The 15,000-nt window shown below is 15.8% G+C and overlaps 4 protein-coding genes and 2 non-coding genes across 6 annotated transcripts in view; 2 read left to right on the top strand and 4 right to left on the bottom strand.

Moving 5' to 3' along the window:
* Window positions 1-3,290, bottom strand: part of PGSY75_1103400 (putative FeS cluster assembly protein SufD) — a gene marked incomplete at both ends in the record, with an annotated part of 4,065 nt that extends 775 nt beyond the window's left edge. The window contains one exon of the mRNA XM_018786160.1: window positions 1-3,290. This exon is cut by the window's left edge and continues 775 nt beyond it. Within this exon, the coding sequence (XP_018640955.1) occupies window positions 1-3,290 (3,290 nt within the window).
* A 1,420-nt stretch (window positions 3,291-4,710) lies between these two features.
* On the top strand, window positions 4,711-4,806 carry PGSY75_1103300. The gene has a single exon. It is a non-coding gene; the product is annotated as a tRNA-Leu (tRNA).
* Window positions 4,807-6,196: 1,390 nt separating this feature from the next.
* PGSY75_1103200 lies at window positions 6,197-6,269 on the bottom strand. Its single transcript has one exon. It is a non-coding gene; the product is annotated as a tRNA-Gly (tRNA).
* A 2,572-nt stretch (window positions 6,270-8,841) lies between these two features.
* On the top strand, window positions 8,842-9,572 carry PGSY75_1103100 (putative 60S acidic ribosomal protein P1; the record flags this gene model as incomplete). Its single annotated transcript, XM_018786159.1, has 2 exons — window positions 8,842-9,041; window positions 9,416-9,572. 2 exons carry the CDS (start codon window positions 8,842-8,844, stop codon window positions 9,570-9,572), a joined length of 357 nt encoding a protein of 118 aa, XP_018640954.1.
* Window positions 9,573-10,471: 899 nt separating this feature from the next.
* Window positions 10,472-10,867, bottom strand: PGSY75_1103000 (hypothetical protein; the record flags this gene model as incomplete). The annotated part of the gene is made up of 2 exons (XM_018786158.1): window positions 10,472-10,558; window positions 10,679-10,867. The coding sequence occupies 2 exons, from the start codon at window positions 10,865-10,867 to the stop codon at window positions 10,472-10,474; spliced, it is 276 nt and encodes a 91-aa protein (XP_018640953.1).
* Window positions 10,868-12,000: 1,133 nt separating this feature from the next.
* On the bottom strand, window positions 12,001-12,792 carry PGSY75_1102900 (exported protein (hyp11); the record flags this gene model as incomplete). Its single annotated transcript, XM_018786157.1, has 2 exons — window positions 12,001-12,508; window positions 12,644-12,792. The coding sequence occupies 2 exons, from the start codon at window positions 12,790-12,792 to the stop codon at window positions 12,001-12,003; spliced, it is 657 nt and encodes a 218-aa protein (XP_018640952.1).
* Between the last annotated feature and the right edge of the window lie 2,208 nt (window positions 12,793-15,000).

Below are 15,000 nucleotides of genomic sequence, written 5' to 3'. Positions count from 1 at the left end.
GTTATTGGATTGTGCATATGATATTCTGTTAATTTGGTTTCTGTATATTTACTTTTTTTATTTTCTTTACATTCATTTTTTTCAATATCAGAATTTTGTATTGTATCATCATGGCTAGATATACTTTTTTCTATATGACATTTTTGAGTAGTTTCTTCTTTTTCATATTGGTTATTATGTTGTTCTTTAATTTTATTTTGTTCGTTATTACATTCAGAATTATTATTTGTGTTGGTTTGTTTGCTATTAGATGGTATATTTTGATATACATTATAATTCGACTGTTTTTCATATATATCATTATTATTATTACTATTATTATTATTATTAATATTAATATTATTATCTTCATTTTTTGAGGTTGCTATAAATATAATATGAATAAACTTATCACTTAAATCAATATTTTCATCTAAATATACGACAGCACAATCTTTGATAGATGCTAAGTTTAAGGATGAAAATTTGGCCATACCAAAATCACTTTTTCTATAATCATAAATAGGATAATCATTATCAAATTTTCTGGATTGTTTTCCAATTTGCCCTCTAATAAATGGTTGTGTATTTGTTTTATACCAATTCGAATGTTCAGGTATAAAATATAATTCTTTATTAATTAAATATTCAATTTCTACATCTTTTACATTAAAAAAGCTACCAACAAATATTTTACTTTTTTTTTGTTCAGTTTCTTGTTCATCTTGAATATGTTGTTTCTGTGTATTATTATCACTTTGTGAATTACCTTCATTTTCCTTATTTTGGTTTATTTCAGATTTTTTTTTTAATTCATTATCTAAATTTTTTAAAATGCTAATGTCATCAGATAAATATTCATCTACTATTCCATCTCTTACAACTAGGGTATAAAAAGCTTTTTTGTATTTTCTTTTGCACTTATCAATTTGTTCTTTATTAAAATTATATGAACTATTAGATGTATCTTGATATTTCATTTTATGTTCCTTATAATTTTTCGAAGATATTTCATTATTATTATCTGCCCTGTTTGTGTTTTCACATACATTAATATTTTCGTTAACAACTTTTTTATCTTCCTTATTCATTTTATGGGTACTTCCATAATAATAACTATTATTATTATTATTATTATTATTATCATGATAACTATCATTAATATTATTATGATTATCATCATTATTATTATCACTATTATAATGATTCATATTCTCATTGACTTCATGATTCTCCTTATTTTGTTGATTATCCAATTTTACCTTATTATGATCATCACATATATTATTTTGAAGCTTTTCATTTTTTTCAAAATTATTATCTAATATTTTCATTTTATAATCAACCAATTCTTCCTTTGAAATATTTCTTAAACTTATACTGTTATCAAAATTTTGTTTATAAAATGTTTTTAAATTTACTTGTTGCCTCCATGCTTCTAGTTTTCTATTTGGTGTTGGAATTTCTTTGAAAGCTGTTTTTCCTGAATTTTGTAAAATTTTCCATGAAAGATATTTTGGATCATCAATATTTAAATAAATTTTTGGTATAGGTATTTTATTGATTGTTTCTACAATTTCTCCTTTTTCATTATATTTCCATAGATTAACAAAATCTTTATCATCCAAAATATTTTTATCATATTTATTTTTGAATAATTGTATTTTGTCATCAAATAAGGTTTTCTTATATGTTAAATTACTAGATATTTCTTCATTTATTTCATCATCTTTAGTTTTATTATATTGATTATTCGTTTGATACTTCTTGTGTTGTATATCTTGTATATTATCAATTTTGGATATCTTCTTCTTATTATTATTATATTTATTTTCATTATTTTTATTATTATCTATTAACTGTGGTGAATTAATTTGAATTAGTTTTTCTTTTAGTTGGTCAAATTTGTCTATCATATAATCCGTTTCTATAGCTGTTTTGTCCCTTATTAGAATTTGTAGTGTATGTAAGTTTAATAAAAAGTTCAAATTTGGAAAGAAGTGTTGATTATAAGATGATGATATTAATATTAGATCATCAAAAAATATATTTCTTTTTACATCAGTTGGTGTATTGAATGAATATATTTTATTTCTTTCTTTTCCAAATGTATCAATATTACGACTACTAAATCCACTAGTTGTTAAAGCATTTACAGGTGAATTATTATAACATTTTGGTGAATTAAAATTAGAAGGTACAAATTTTGATTCAGTAGAAATATCTTCTTCATATGTTATTAATTTTGGTATATAATATTCATATTGATACAATTTATTTTTTCGATCTATAGGATCTATATATTTAAATTCATATTTATACGTTAAATATGGTTTCTGTTTTTGTTCCCATGTTTCTTTTTCTATCATTTCATTATTTTTTATAAAATTATTTACACTTGTTATATCTTGATATTCTGTATTATGCATATTAGATATATAATCATACATTAAGGTAGAATTATATTTTTCATTATTATTACGTAAACACCATTCGTTAATAATAATATTAGAAATATTTTTTTTATTTATTCGTGAAATTAAATTATCATCATTTTTGTCATCATTTTCATCATCATTTTCTGGTGTAAATTTTTGGTACAATTCTTCATATTTCCTTAAATATTTTTGGAAATCTCTTTTTCGATTTTTTTTTTTTTTTTCATTTATATTTTTACTTATAATATTATATAATAGATTAATAAACAGCATATTATAAGTAAAATTCACATTATTATTATTATTATTATTTTTTGGTGATAAATAATATTGTAATATATTGTTAGAATTTCTTATTTTTTTTTGTGTTTTTCCTTCATTTTTATGTCTATAGTTCTTTATATATTTTGGAATATAAGTTTTAATTGTTTCAAAATGGGTAGCATTATTAATCTTAAGATAAATTTTTTTGTTACCATTTTTTGTACGATAATTAATATTTTTTAATGTGTATATATCATGATTAATTTTCTTAAAATTTTTGTTGTATGGAATATGAGCAAATATTTGTTGTATTTTATTTCTCTTTTTAAGATATGTATTAGTTTGACCATATAATTTTTGTTTTTGTTTTTGTGTAGTTATTATTGTTTCTTTTCTTTTCTTTTCTTTTTTTAAATCTGAATACATAAAATTTTTAAATTTTAATTTAAATTTGTTTGTTTTATTTAATTTGATATCATTTTTATCATATAGGTCTTTTAAGCATATATTATTCCAGTGTTTACTCTCTACATAATCAAAAGTTTTCAAAAATTTATTTGTTAATAATAGAAATATGAAAATGTAATTACGTAAGAATACATTAGGCATAGTTCTTTTCTCTTATATATAAAATGTGGTATAATTATATATATATATATATATATATATATATATATTTTTGTGTTCGCTAAATCATTTTTTTCAAAACATTATACACACAAAAAACAAAACAAAACAATAACTTAAATATTTATAATATTACGTCATTATATAGTCTTAAATTAATTTATTATGTATATTAAGAATTATACATTTACACACCAAAAAAAAATTAAATATATAAAATTTATATATAATATATTTGAAGGTAAATAATTGTGTTATTCTAAATAATTATAATCATAACACATGTGTGATTATATAAAATATATATTTCAAGTCGATATATATATATATATATATATATATATATGTGAATGTTTAATAAATATCTTTTATAATAATAAGATTCTTTTTTTTTTTTTTTTTAAATTGTATACATATAACGTGAGTATATTTAAAAGTTTAAAACAAATTATAGGAAATATAATATCTTTTTTCTTTAATTAAAACAAAAAAAAAAAAAAAAAAAAAGGAAAAAAAAAAAGATATATATATTAACATATATATATATTTCACAAAAAAAATGATAAAATAAAATAAATATAAATCTTGAAAAAGAATAAATGCCATCAGTGTAATATTTATTTCATTTAAAGTTTTTATATTATTTTTCTCATGAATATATTTTTGCAAGAATATATTAAAATACAAATATATCATATATATATATTTATATTTATATTATATTCTTTAAATAACTCTCATTTATAAGAACCAAATTTATTTTATACAAAAGAACTAATGGAAAATAAAATGCATATAATTATGCAGAAATGGTTTTTCCTCGAAAGCCTAATCTAAACATATAATATATATATATATATATATATTTATATTTATGTTATAAGATATTAAATTATATGGGTGTTAAAATAATATATAATAGATAAAAGGTTATAACATTATATTCCAAGTTTATGTAGTTCTCTACTTATACATAATTTATATAATTGTAGCTTTATTATATATAAATTATTTTAAAAGTATAAATAAATGTCTTTTTAATTATATTATGAATAGTACGAATAGTTTTTTAAGAATAATATACTTAATTTTCGTATTTTTATTTATGTTCCCTTTTCTCATTTTTAATATTTCAAATAAAAACCAAAAAAAGAAAAGAAAAAAATTTTATATTTTAACGTTTTTTTTTTTAAAATAATTAAAAAAAAAAAATTAGATTATGTACATATATATATAATAAATATGTAATTTTTTAATAAATTAGTTTTATCATATTATAAAAAAAGAAAGTAAATATTTTACATTTTCTTTTATTATTATTTTGATTTATTTTTTATTTAGTTTTTTTTTTTCTTTGAAAAATTTTATAATTACGAAAAGAAAAATACATAAATTGTATTAAGCACGGATGGCTGAGTGGTCTAAAGCGTCAGACTCAAGATCTGATGAACGTAAGTTCGCATGGGTTCGAACCCCATTTCGTGCATATTTAAAATGATATAAAATTTATATATGGAAAAAAAAAAAACAATAAATTTTAATAATATTTTAATTTTATATGTAATTTTAATGCATATTATAAATATTATAAGTACAAATATGGACTCAAAGAAGAAATAATTTTCCCAAAAAAAAAAAAAAAATATTTAGAAAAATTCAGTATACGTATTTAATATTAAATTTTATTATTTGTAAAATTATTTCAATATATATAATTAATTACCATCAGTATTTTTATTGTCATATATATATATATATATATATATATATATATGTTGCGCAAAAAAAAAAAATACTTATATATATTTTTCTATATTAAATATAATACAATATATGAATTATTATAATTGAAAAAGAAATTTGTGTATTTTTTTTTTATTTTTCTTAATATTTTATTTTCTTAAATATTTAATAAATATTTTATTTATAGAGAAAGGAATATTTGTAATGAACAGAAAATATTATTATATGTGTTACCATATAATTTAAAAAGCATATAATAAAAAGGTTATAAAAATTTTTACATTTGAAGAATATTAATAAATGTGGTTAATTATTTTTATTCCTTTATATATTATATGTAGTTTATATATAAAATGTTTATTTATTTATTTATTTATTTATTAAGAAAAGAAAGACATTAACATATTATATTATTGTATGTATATAATATTTAATTATTCTTACTCGAAAGGTACAATATAAATGATATATTAATTTATATATATATTTTTTCTTTATATATATGTAATGTTATTGAAAATATAGATTTATATGTATTTATATTTTAAAGCTAACCTCCTGTTGTGTTAATATAAGAATATATGTTGAAATGTTATATGAAAAGAAAGTGTTTCATTCTTTATAATTTTATATAGAAAAACATTTTATAAGGTGTATTATATATGGAAAGGTGTTCATGTATTTTAATATAAACTGAAATTGATCTTAATCCTAAAATATGTTATATTAGAAAGATATTATATATATATAAATACATTATTCTTACATGGAATTTTTTTACTATACTAAATAAAGTATTATCTTATTACGATTTAACCAATATATATATAAGATTTTTCTATATTGTTATTTATATATTATTGCTTAAAAATGATTTTACGTGCAAAATAATTAATTAAAAATAAAGAAAATGAAGAATATTCTTGTTAAGTATTACATTGTAATATTATATATATATTATATACGTATTAATTTATTCTTGTTATTAAATAAAAATAAAATAAAATTATTTATTCTTTTAAAAAAAAGGGTAAAAAAAAATATAAAAAAAAAAATTATAAAATTAATAATATATACGAACAACCCGAAGGTTTATCCATATTTTAGATTGACCTGTAAACTTATTGCTAAATTTAAGGTTTGGCTGCGTCAACCGGGAGTCGAACCCGGGTCACCTGCTTGGAAGGCAGGTATCATGGCCGTTAGACTATTGACGCCTTATAGTATAGGGATTTATCATAATGCATATGAAAAAAAAAAAAAAAAAAAAAATATATATATATTAAATAATATATAAATATATATTATTTTATTATACTATATATAATGAAAATTAAAATTATAAAAAATATTATATGTACTTATATAAATAATTTCAATATTTTATTTAATTTTTGGAATAATTTTGAAAGCTAAGCAAAATTTAAAAATGCCTATATATATAATAATGTTTTAAATAAATATATTATATATATATATATATATATATATATATATTGATATATTTAAAAATAAATAATAAAAATTATCCATTCGATATATGGATAATTAAAATATAATTCTTATAGAATATATATATATATATGTATATATATAATATTGTTTGTTTTTTTACCTTTTATTGATCATAAAAATGTTTTAATGAAATACTTCTTTTTTTTTACCAAAATTTAGAATATACATATATATATAATGAATGGAAAACAAAAGAAAAAAAATATTGTTTAAAAAATGATTAATAAAAAATATATATATATGTTTAAATTATATCTTTATATATTGAATAAATATAAAGATATAAATGAAATAAGAAAAAAAAACGTAATTGTCTTTTATAATAATATATAGTATAGTTATAAAATAATTTTTCTTTTAATATATAATAAATTAATAGGTCTTTTTTTTTTCTTTAATAATATTATAAGATATATTTATAGAAAAAAATAAAAATTTGAACTATATATAAGAAGTAAGTACACATATTTATATTGATTAATGAATTCATTATTTATTTATTTTATTATATATTATATTTCATTTTATATAGAAATGTTATAATATATATATTTTTTTATATACAATTGAATAATTATTGGAAAAAAATATATTTTCCGTTCCATATAAATTACGAATTTTTTTCATTAGTACTAAATTCAAAGATTGTTTTATTGAGAGTTTATTAAATTGTCAGTTTTTTAGAAATGTAATATTAAAACATTGAACGTTATATATGACAAATTTAATATGATATATATATAGAGTTTTTTTTTTCAAGGGTGACATATAAATGCCATAGTTATATATTTATAAGTTATATATTATATATGCATATATGTTATGTTTTTTTGTTCTCTCTTCTGTGAGAATAAGGATATATTATTACCACATTTCAAACAAAATATTAGTTCCTATTTTAAAATTATAATGAGTTTTTTGAACTTTTATTTTATGGAGATTTTTCTTAAAATTTAGAAATTGTAAAATTCGAATTAAAAGAATAAATAAAAAGAAAAAAAATTATATACATAATTTTGTATGGGGAAAAGTGTGATATATAATATATATATATATATATATATATATATAAATATAATTTTTTTTAAGAATAATTTTTTTTTTTTTATATGTAATAAAAAAATATGTATAAATATTTATAATACGTAATATATTTACAAAATACACGATTTTATTTTTAATATTTTATAATAGCATTTTTAAAAATTTAATTATTTTTTATATATAAATATTAGTATATAATATATAATATTTAAAGAAAAAATTAAATAGGGGTATAATATATGTAATATAAAAAATTGTTGTACCTACATATATTTTTTATAATAAAAAAAAAATATATATAATGATACTTATATATATAGATAAATATATATATATATATAAATAAAATTTTCATAATTATAATAAAAAAAAATATATATAATATTATATATTACTTAATTTATTATATAGTAAAAGAAAAAAAAATAAAATAAAAACACCATAAATATAATTATATGAATATTATAAGAATATATATTTTATGTGTATTTTAATATATATAAAAAATATATAAATAATTCATATGAAAAATGATTGTTTTTATTATACGTACTATAAATATGGTATAATATAACTTAACCTCTTTGATACACTAATAATTTACTTGTTAAGATACTATATACTTAATATTATAAAATATATATTATATATATTATATATGTATATATATAATATATTAATTAAATAACATATATATTAAAACTATATATATATATGTACATTAATATATATATATTAATATATTTTATTATATATGCTTTATATCAATATTTATTATTATATTTTTGCCTCTTTTTTTTTTTTTTTTTTTTTTTTTTTTTTATATTATATGTATTATTTCACATATTTACATATATAATATTATATATATATATATATATTTATATATATTATAATTTTTCAATCCCCTCTTTTTTTTTTTTTTTTTTTTTTTTCTAAAATTATTTTGAAGTTCTTTAAATTAAATAGCTTTTACCAAAGTTATTATAAAAATATATATATTATATATAATAATAATATATAATATAATTTTTTTATTTTTGCTTATTTTTTTACTTCAAGAAAAAAAAAGAAAAAATTAGGAGATATATATTTATAATTAAAAAAAAAATAATAATAAAAGAAAAATAACAATTTCTTATTTTCTTATTTAAGAATAAATTGTAAATTAAAATATATTTAATAATTTTATAACATTTTATAAATTTAAAATAAAAAAGAAAAAGAAAAAATGGCATCAATTCCAGCATCAGAATTACCAGAATGTGAAAAGCAGGAACTTTTATGTACCTATGCTGCTTTAATATTACATGAAGAAAAAATGAGTATAACAAGTGACAATATTTTAAAGCTTATTAAAAATTCTAACAATACTGTTTTGCCATACTTACCAATGCTTTTCGAAAGGGCTTTAAAGGGAAAAGATATTCAGTAAGAAAAATAAAATAATAAAAATATATATATATATATTAATATTTTATTATATATATAAAAATGGATGTATATAAAATTTAGTACATACCTAAATATATATATAAAATATATATATATATATATATATATATATATATATATATATATATATTTTATACATGTATTTATTGCTATTTAATAAATATGAGTGTGAATTTTGATATAGCCAATGTATAATTATATATGTGCGAATTGTATATAATATTATGTTAAAATGTATATAATTAAAATTTGTTTTGTTTTTTCCACCCTTTAATATATATGCAATATAATATTTTTAATTATATAAAAACATATATTTTTTTTAATATTTAACTTTTTCTGTTTTATAGGAGCTTATTAAGTAACTTAAGTGTAGGAAGTGCCCCTGCAGCTGCTGCTCAAGTTACAACTGACAAACCAAGTGAAGACAAAAAGGAAGCCAAAAAAGAAGAAAAAGTAGAGGAAGAAGAAGAAGAAGATGATTTAGGTTTCTCTTTATTTGGTTAATCTTGTTGTCATATGAATATAGAGAGAGAGAAAAAAAAAAAAAAGAAAAGAAAAATTAAGGTATATAAAATAAAATATAAATGTAGGAAGAACAAGACGCTTTATTATAAAACAGTGTTAATAAATTAAGAATAATTTATTTTATCTGATAAAAATGAATAATATTTTATTTTATAATTTTAATGTTGTATATATTTATAAGTATATATGTAATTTTTTTTTTTTTTTTTTTTTTTTTTTTTCCTTTTTTAAACACTTATTTTTTATTTATTATGGACAAAAACTTAAAAAAAATTGTGCAAAATTAGAAAAAACATAAAAATTAATTTTTTTTTTTTTTTTTCTTTCATTATTAAAGGTATGTATAAAATAATTGGTTCTTTTATATTTTTAAAATTTATATCCTTTTAAAAATGGAAAAGAAGTTGTTTGAAATAATTATGTATATTATATATTACATTGTCATAAAAGTTACAAGTCACCATGTAACCGTTTTAATATAACATATGTTAAATATGTTGTATATAAAATATGTTTATATATATCTTTAAATATTTTGTGTGTATCGCTTTGAAGTTGTACATGAATAAATTTTAATTTAAGAAACACAATAAATTTTTTAATATAGTATATAACTTCATACATTAAGGAATTATTATAATATGTACCTTTTGATACCTCTATAATATATATATATATATATATATATATATTAATTTTCACATATCTATTTATATTACATTTTATTATTGTTGTATAATAATAATTCATGTTTATATAAATTCTTAAGTAATATATTAATCATTTAATATTCTTATTTAAAAATAACATATTTTTTTATTAATAATTCTTAATAATATTGGATTATTATTTTTATTATTTTTATTTTTTTTTTATGTCTATTCATCTTCATTAGAAAAGTATCCAGAATCTGCTTCAATGAAATATACCATGGCACGACGCCTAGAACATGTTCTCTGATAACTCTATTAATTTAAAAATAAAATATGCATATAATGAATGGTTTTTAAATTTTGAATTGTAGAAAGATGGTGTATTTTGTATTATATTATATTATTTTAAATATATATATTATATTATCTTACTAGTTGACATATTTTTAGAAGTAGTACTACAAGTGCTATATAAATCATAATACATATAAAAAGAAGAACATCATAATCCATATCATATTCATTTAAAGTAACATCATTTGTTATTTTGTTATGGTTATCTTGAAGTTTTAACTGAGTACTGTTCGTTGAAATTAAATTAGAAGGTTCTAGTTCACTCATGTTTCAACAAAATTTTTTAAAAATATTTTTGTACACATTTATATATACTTATAATCTATATAATTCATTTTATAAATAAGTATGATATATCCTAATTTTAAGCAAATAATACATGAATATATATATATATATATACATAGAAATATATTTAATAAAATATTCATTTAAAAAACAAAAAAATTGGATGTTTTACACATAATGACTCATATTATTAATATACATATATGTGTATTTATTTATTTATTTATTTATTTATTTAAATATTTACGTATTCATATGGAATGAATAAAATAAATAGGGAACATCAATAACACACTATTTTTATGTAGAAATATATGTGTAACAAGGCAATATATATTAATGAACCACATAGAAAAAAGGAAAAAAATAAATAATTTTATATTTTATATATTCATAAAAAACAAAGAAAATTAAACAAAATAATATATTTTTAATGAATAACTATTATTTGATATATATATTAATAAGATTTTCGTTTTGGCTACATATATGAATAAATAAATAAATATATATGTTTTATTTTTTGTATATATTTTTTAAGCTTTTATGGTTTGTTTGGTTATATTGTTATGCATGTAATTAGATATTACTTTATCATTTTTATGTGTTTTTCTAAAACAACATAGGTATATATATATATATATATATATATTTATTTATTTTTATTGATTAATTCATATAACCATTATGAAAATATAACGTTTATTGTTTAAAGGGATTAGAAAAATTCTCTTACTAAAATACTTACAAATTATTTTAAATTTATTATTCTTATTACTATTTTTGTTTATGTTTATAAAAATTTTAATTATTTATTTATTAATCTTTTATAATACAACTTTTTTATTTCATGAAATGTTGTTCATACAAATTGTAGATATTTTTATGTATTTAAGCATTTATAAAATAATTAGCAATACATAAACATTTAAGAATTTATTTGTATTTCTTAAATATATTAAATAATAAAACAACAATAAAAATACAATTATATTATACATATTATTGAATGTATATAATTATTTAAAAAAAAAAAAAAAAAAAAAAAATGAATGAATAAAATTATATATATATATATATATATATGTACATATGTGTATAAATATATAATATCATTCATTTTGATTATTATTATTTTTATACCATTCATCTTTTAATGCATTTACAAAAACTTCAATATCTTCACGTGCCCATTGTATCCATTTATTTGTAATATCTTTTTTATAATTTTCAGAGGTATTATAATTTTTTAGGTGTTTATTAATATTATCATAAGCTGCATCTAGATATTTCCCCCATTGATTATTCCACATATCATCTCTCCATTTATGATCCATATGATCAGTATTATTATTATATTCTTCTTCTATGTTTTTAATCATATCATTCCAAAGTTTAGATAAATTGGTACTTAATTCATTTGTCTTTTCTATTTCTTCTGTTGATTGATTATTAGAAACATTATCCTTTGAATTAGAAAAATTATTTTGTCTTGTATTATCTAATGATGAAATTTTTTTTTTCCATGGATGTTCAACAAGTTCTGTTAATATTCTTTCATATCTTGTTTCAATGTTGTGTTGATATAATTCATAATTAATTCCATATGTATTTATATTTCTATAGAAGAACATGAAAAAAAATATATATATATATATATATATAATAAAATAAAATAATAAAGTGAAATATGCATATACATAATATATATAAAAACTTATATATGAATATACGCTTTATGGTGTTTATTTTAACTTGACGTGATGTGAAGAAAAATCATTCCATATAAAAACAAAGACAAAAAATAGATTAACAATAAATATAATTTTTTTTATGGTATAGTTGCATTTTTTGCATATATTTAGTTCCCAATAAGGGGATATATATTTATACGGCTTTTTCATATTAAAATATTTTGGTTAAGTTAGAATATTATTTATTATTTATTTTTTTTTTTTTTAAATAGAACTAAATATATATATATATATATATATATATATATATATATGTATAGATTAGATAGTTTTTCTTATAATGGTACTATTTCAATTGTATATAATATTTTCAATATTTACTAGATAAAAAAAAAAGTTGCGTTGTAGTTGTTCTATGGTATCTAAGAAAACATATAGGAACAAATAGCTAAATAACCAACAGAAAAAAGCAAAATAAATAATATATTTTAATGTATTTATTTAATTATATGGAATGTAATATTTTATGTATAAAAGAAACAAATATTTTACAACTATATGAAAAGAATATACCTAATCGTTTTTTTACTTTACATATATATATATATAGTAGTAAATATAATATATTTTATAATTAAGAAAATATAAACAGTTGTACTATTTTTATTTTTATGAGAAAAATAAATAAATGTTTGTAATATAATAAAAATTTGACAAAGATAAAAAATATAATTTATTTAAATTTTTTAACTTAAAAAAAAAAAAAAATATATTGTAAAAAGATAATATTATATTTGCGGAAGAATCTAATAATAGGTTGCGTTTTTTAATATAATCTAAGAATATGAACAACTTATATAATATAATATAATATAATATAATATAATATAATATAATATAATATATATATTTAGGCTATAAGTAGATTAGATTATTATATTAATGATGTTATGTATACCTATATATTAAAATATATTACCTAATATTAAAAATTAATATTTTAATTTTATAATAATATTACATATATATTTTTATTTTATGAATAATTAATGTAATTTATTATATTATTTATAATATTATATATATATATATATATATATATATATATATATATATATACAAAATATTTTATAATAATAATGTGTTGGTATTATTCTAAATTAGAAAAAACCTTTGCATAATTATTCTTTAGGTAAAATTATTACAAAATATATTATTATTTTATTTATTAAAAATAAAATCATTATAATTTTAATATTGTTGTAAAATAATGAAATGCTTTATCAAGCAATTAATTTGTATTATATATATATTATATATATATATATATATATATATTAAAAAAGTAAAATGAGGAAATTATTTTATTATGCACATTATAATGTAACGATTCTGAACTTAATTATTTTTTTTAAAATACAGAAAAAAATTTTTTCATATTTTATTCTTATGGTGTTCTAGTTTATTTATGTTTTTAATGATATATAAATATATTTATCTAATTAATAGTTTATTTAAATTATTTATGTTAATTCATAAAATGAATATTATATGAGGAAAAATATTTGTTATATATATTTATTATACATATATTTAAAATTTATATATATAATTTGCATTTCAATTTTAAGTTATTGTTATAAAATAAGGTTATAACAAAAATAAAATTACTACAAAAATATAAATAAAGTTGTTTTAATAATATTATAAAGTAATAATTCAAAAAGTAAAACCATAAAAGAATATACACACATATATATATATGTATATATAAGGATGGCTTCTTTTTTTTTTTTTTTTTTTTTTTCTCTTTTTTTTAAATATTATTTATTTTTTCATATAGATATACACTTTTGTAATATTATATTATTTGTATATAAATAACGATTAAGATAAAGAAAATAATAAGAGGGAAAAAAAAAAAAAATTATATATAATATATATATAAACTAATTATTATATAATAAAAAATTATATGAATTAAAATATATATATATCGTTCTATTCGTATAATATAATACTATGACACCTCGTATTTTTTTTTTTTTTTTTTTTTTTTTTTTTTATGTAATATTTGTATAATAAGAATATAATTATAATATAAACATATATATATATATATTGAAATTCCTTTTTATGTTAATATATTAATATGTTTAAATAAATATATAAGGCTATATATATATATATATATATATATATATATATATATAGCATACGTATAAAATAATATGTTCTTTTTTTTTTTTTTTTTTTTTTATAAAATTTTATATATAATTTTATATAAAAAAATAAAAAAAAAAAAAAATTAAAAAAAAAAAAAAAAAAAAAAAAAAAAAAAAAAAAAAAAAATTTTTTTTTTATTTTTTTTATAAAAAAAATTTGTTTTTTTTATTTTTTAAAAAATATTTTTATATA

This window comes from Plasmodium gaboni, chromosome 11 (genome assembly GCF_001602025.1).
Source record: "Plasmodium gaboni strain SY75 chromosome 11, whole genome shotgun sequence".
NCBI classification, from domain to species: Eukaryota; Apicomplexa; class Aconoidasida; order Haemosporida; family Plasmodiidae; genus Plasmodium; species Plasmodium gaboni.
This window is presented reverse-complemented; position numbering and strand designations above follow the sequence as displayed.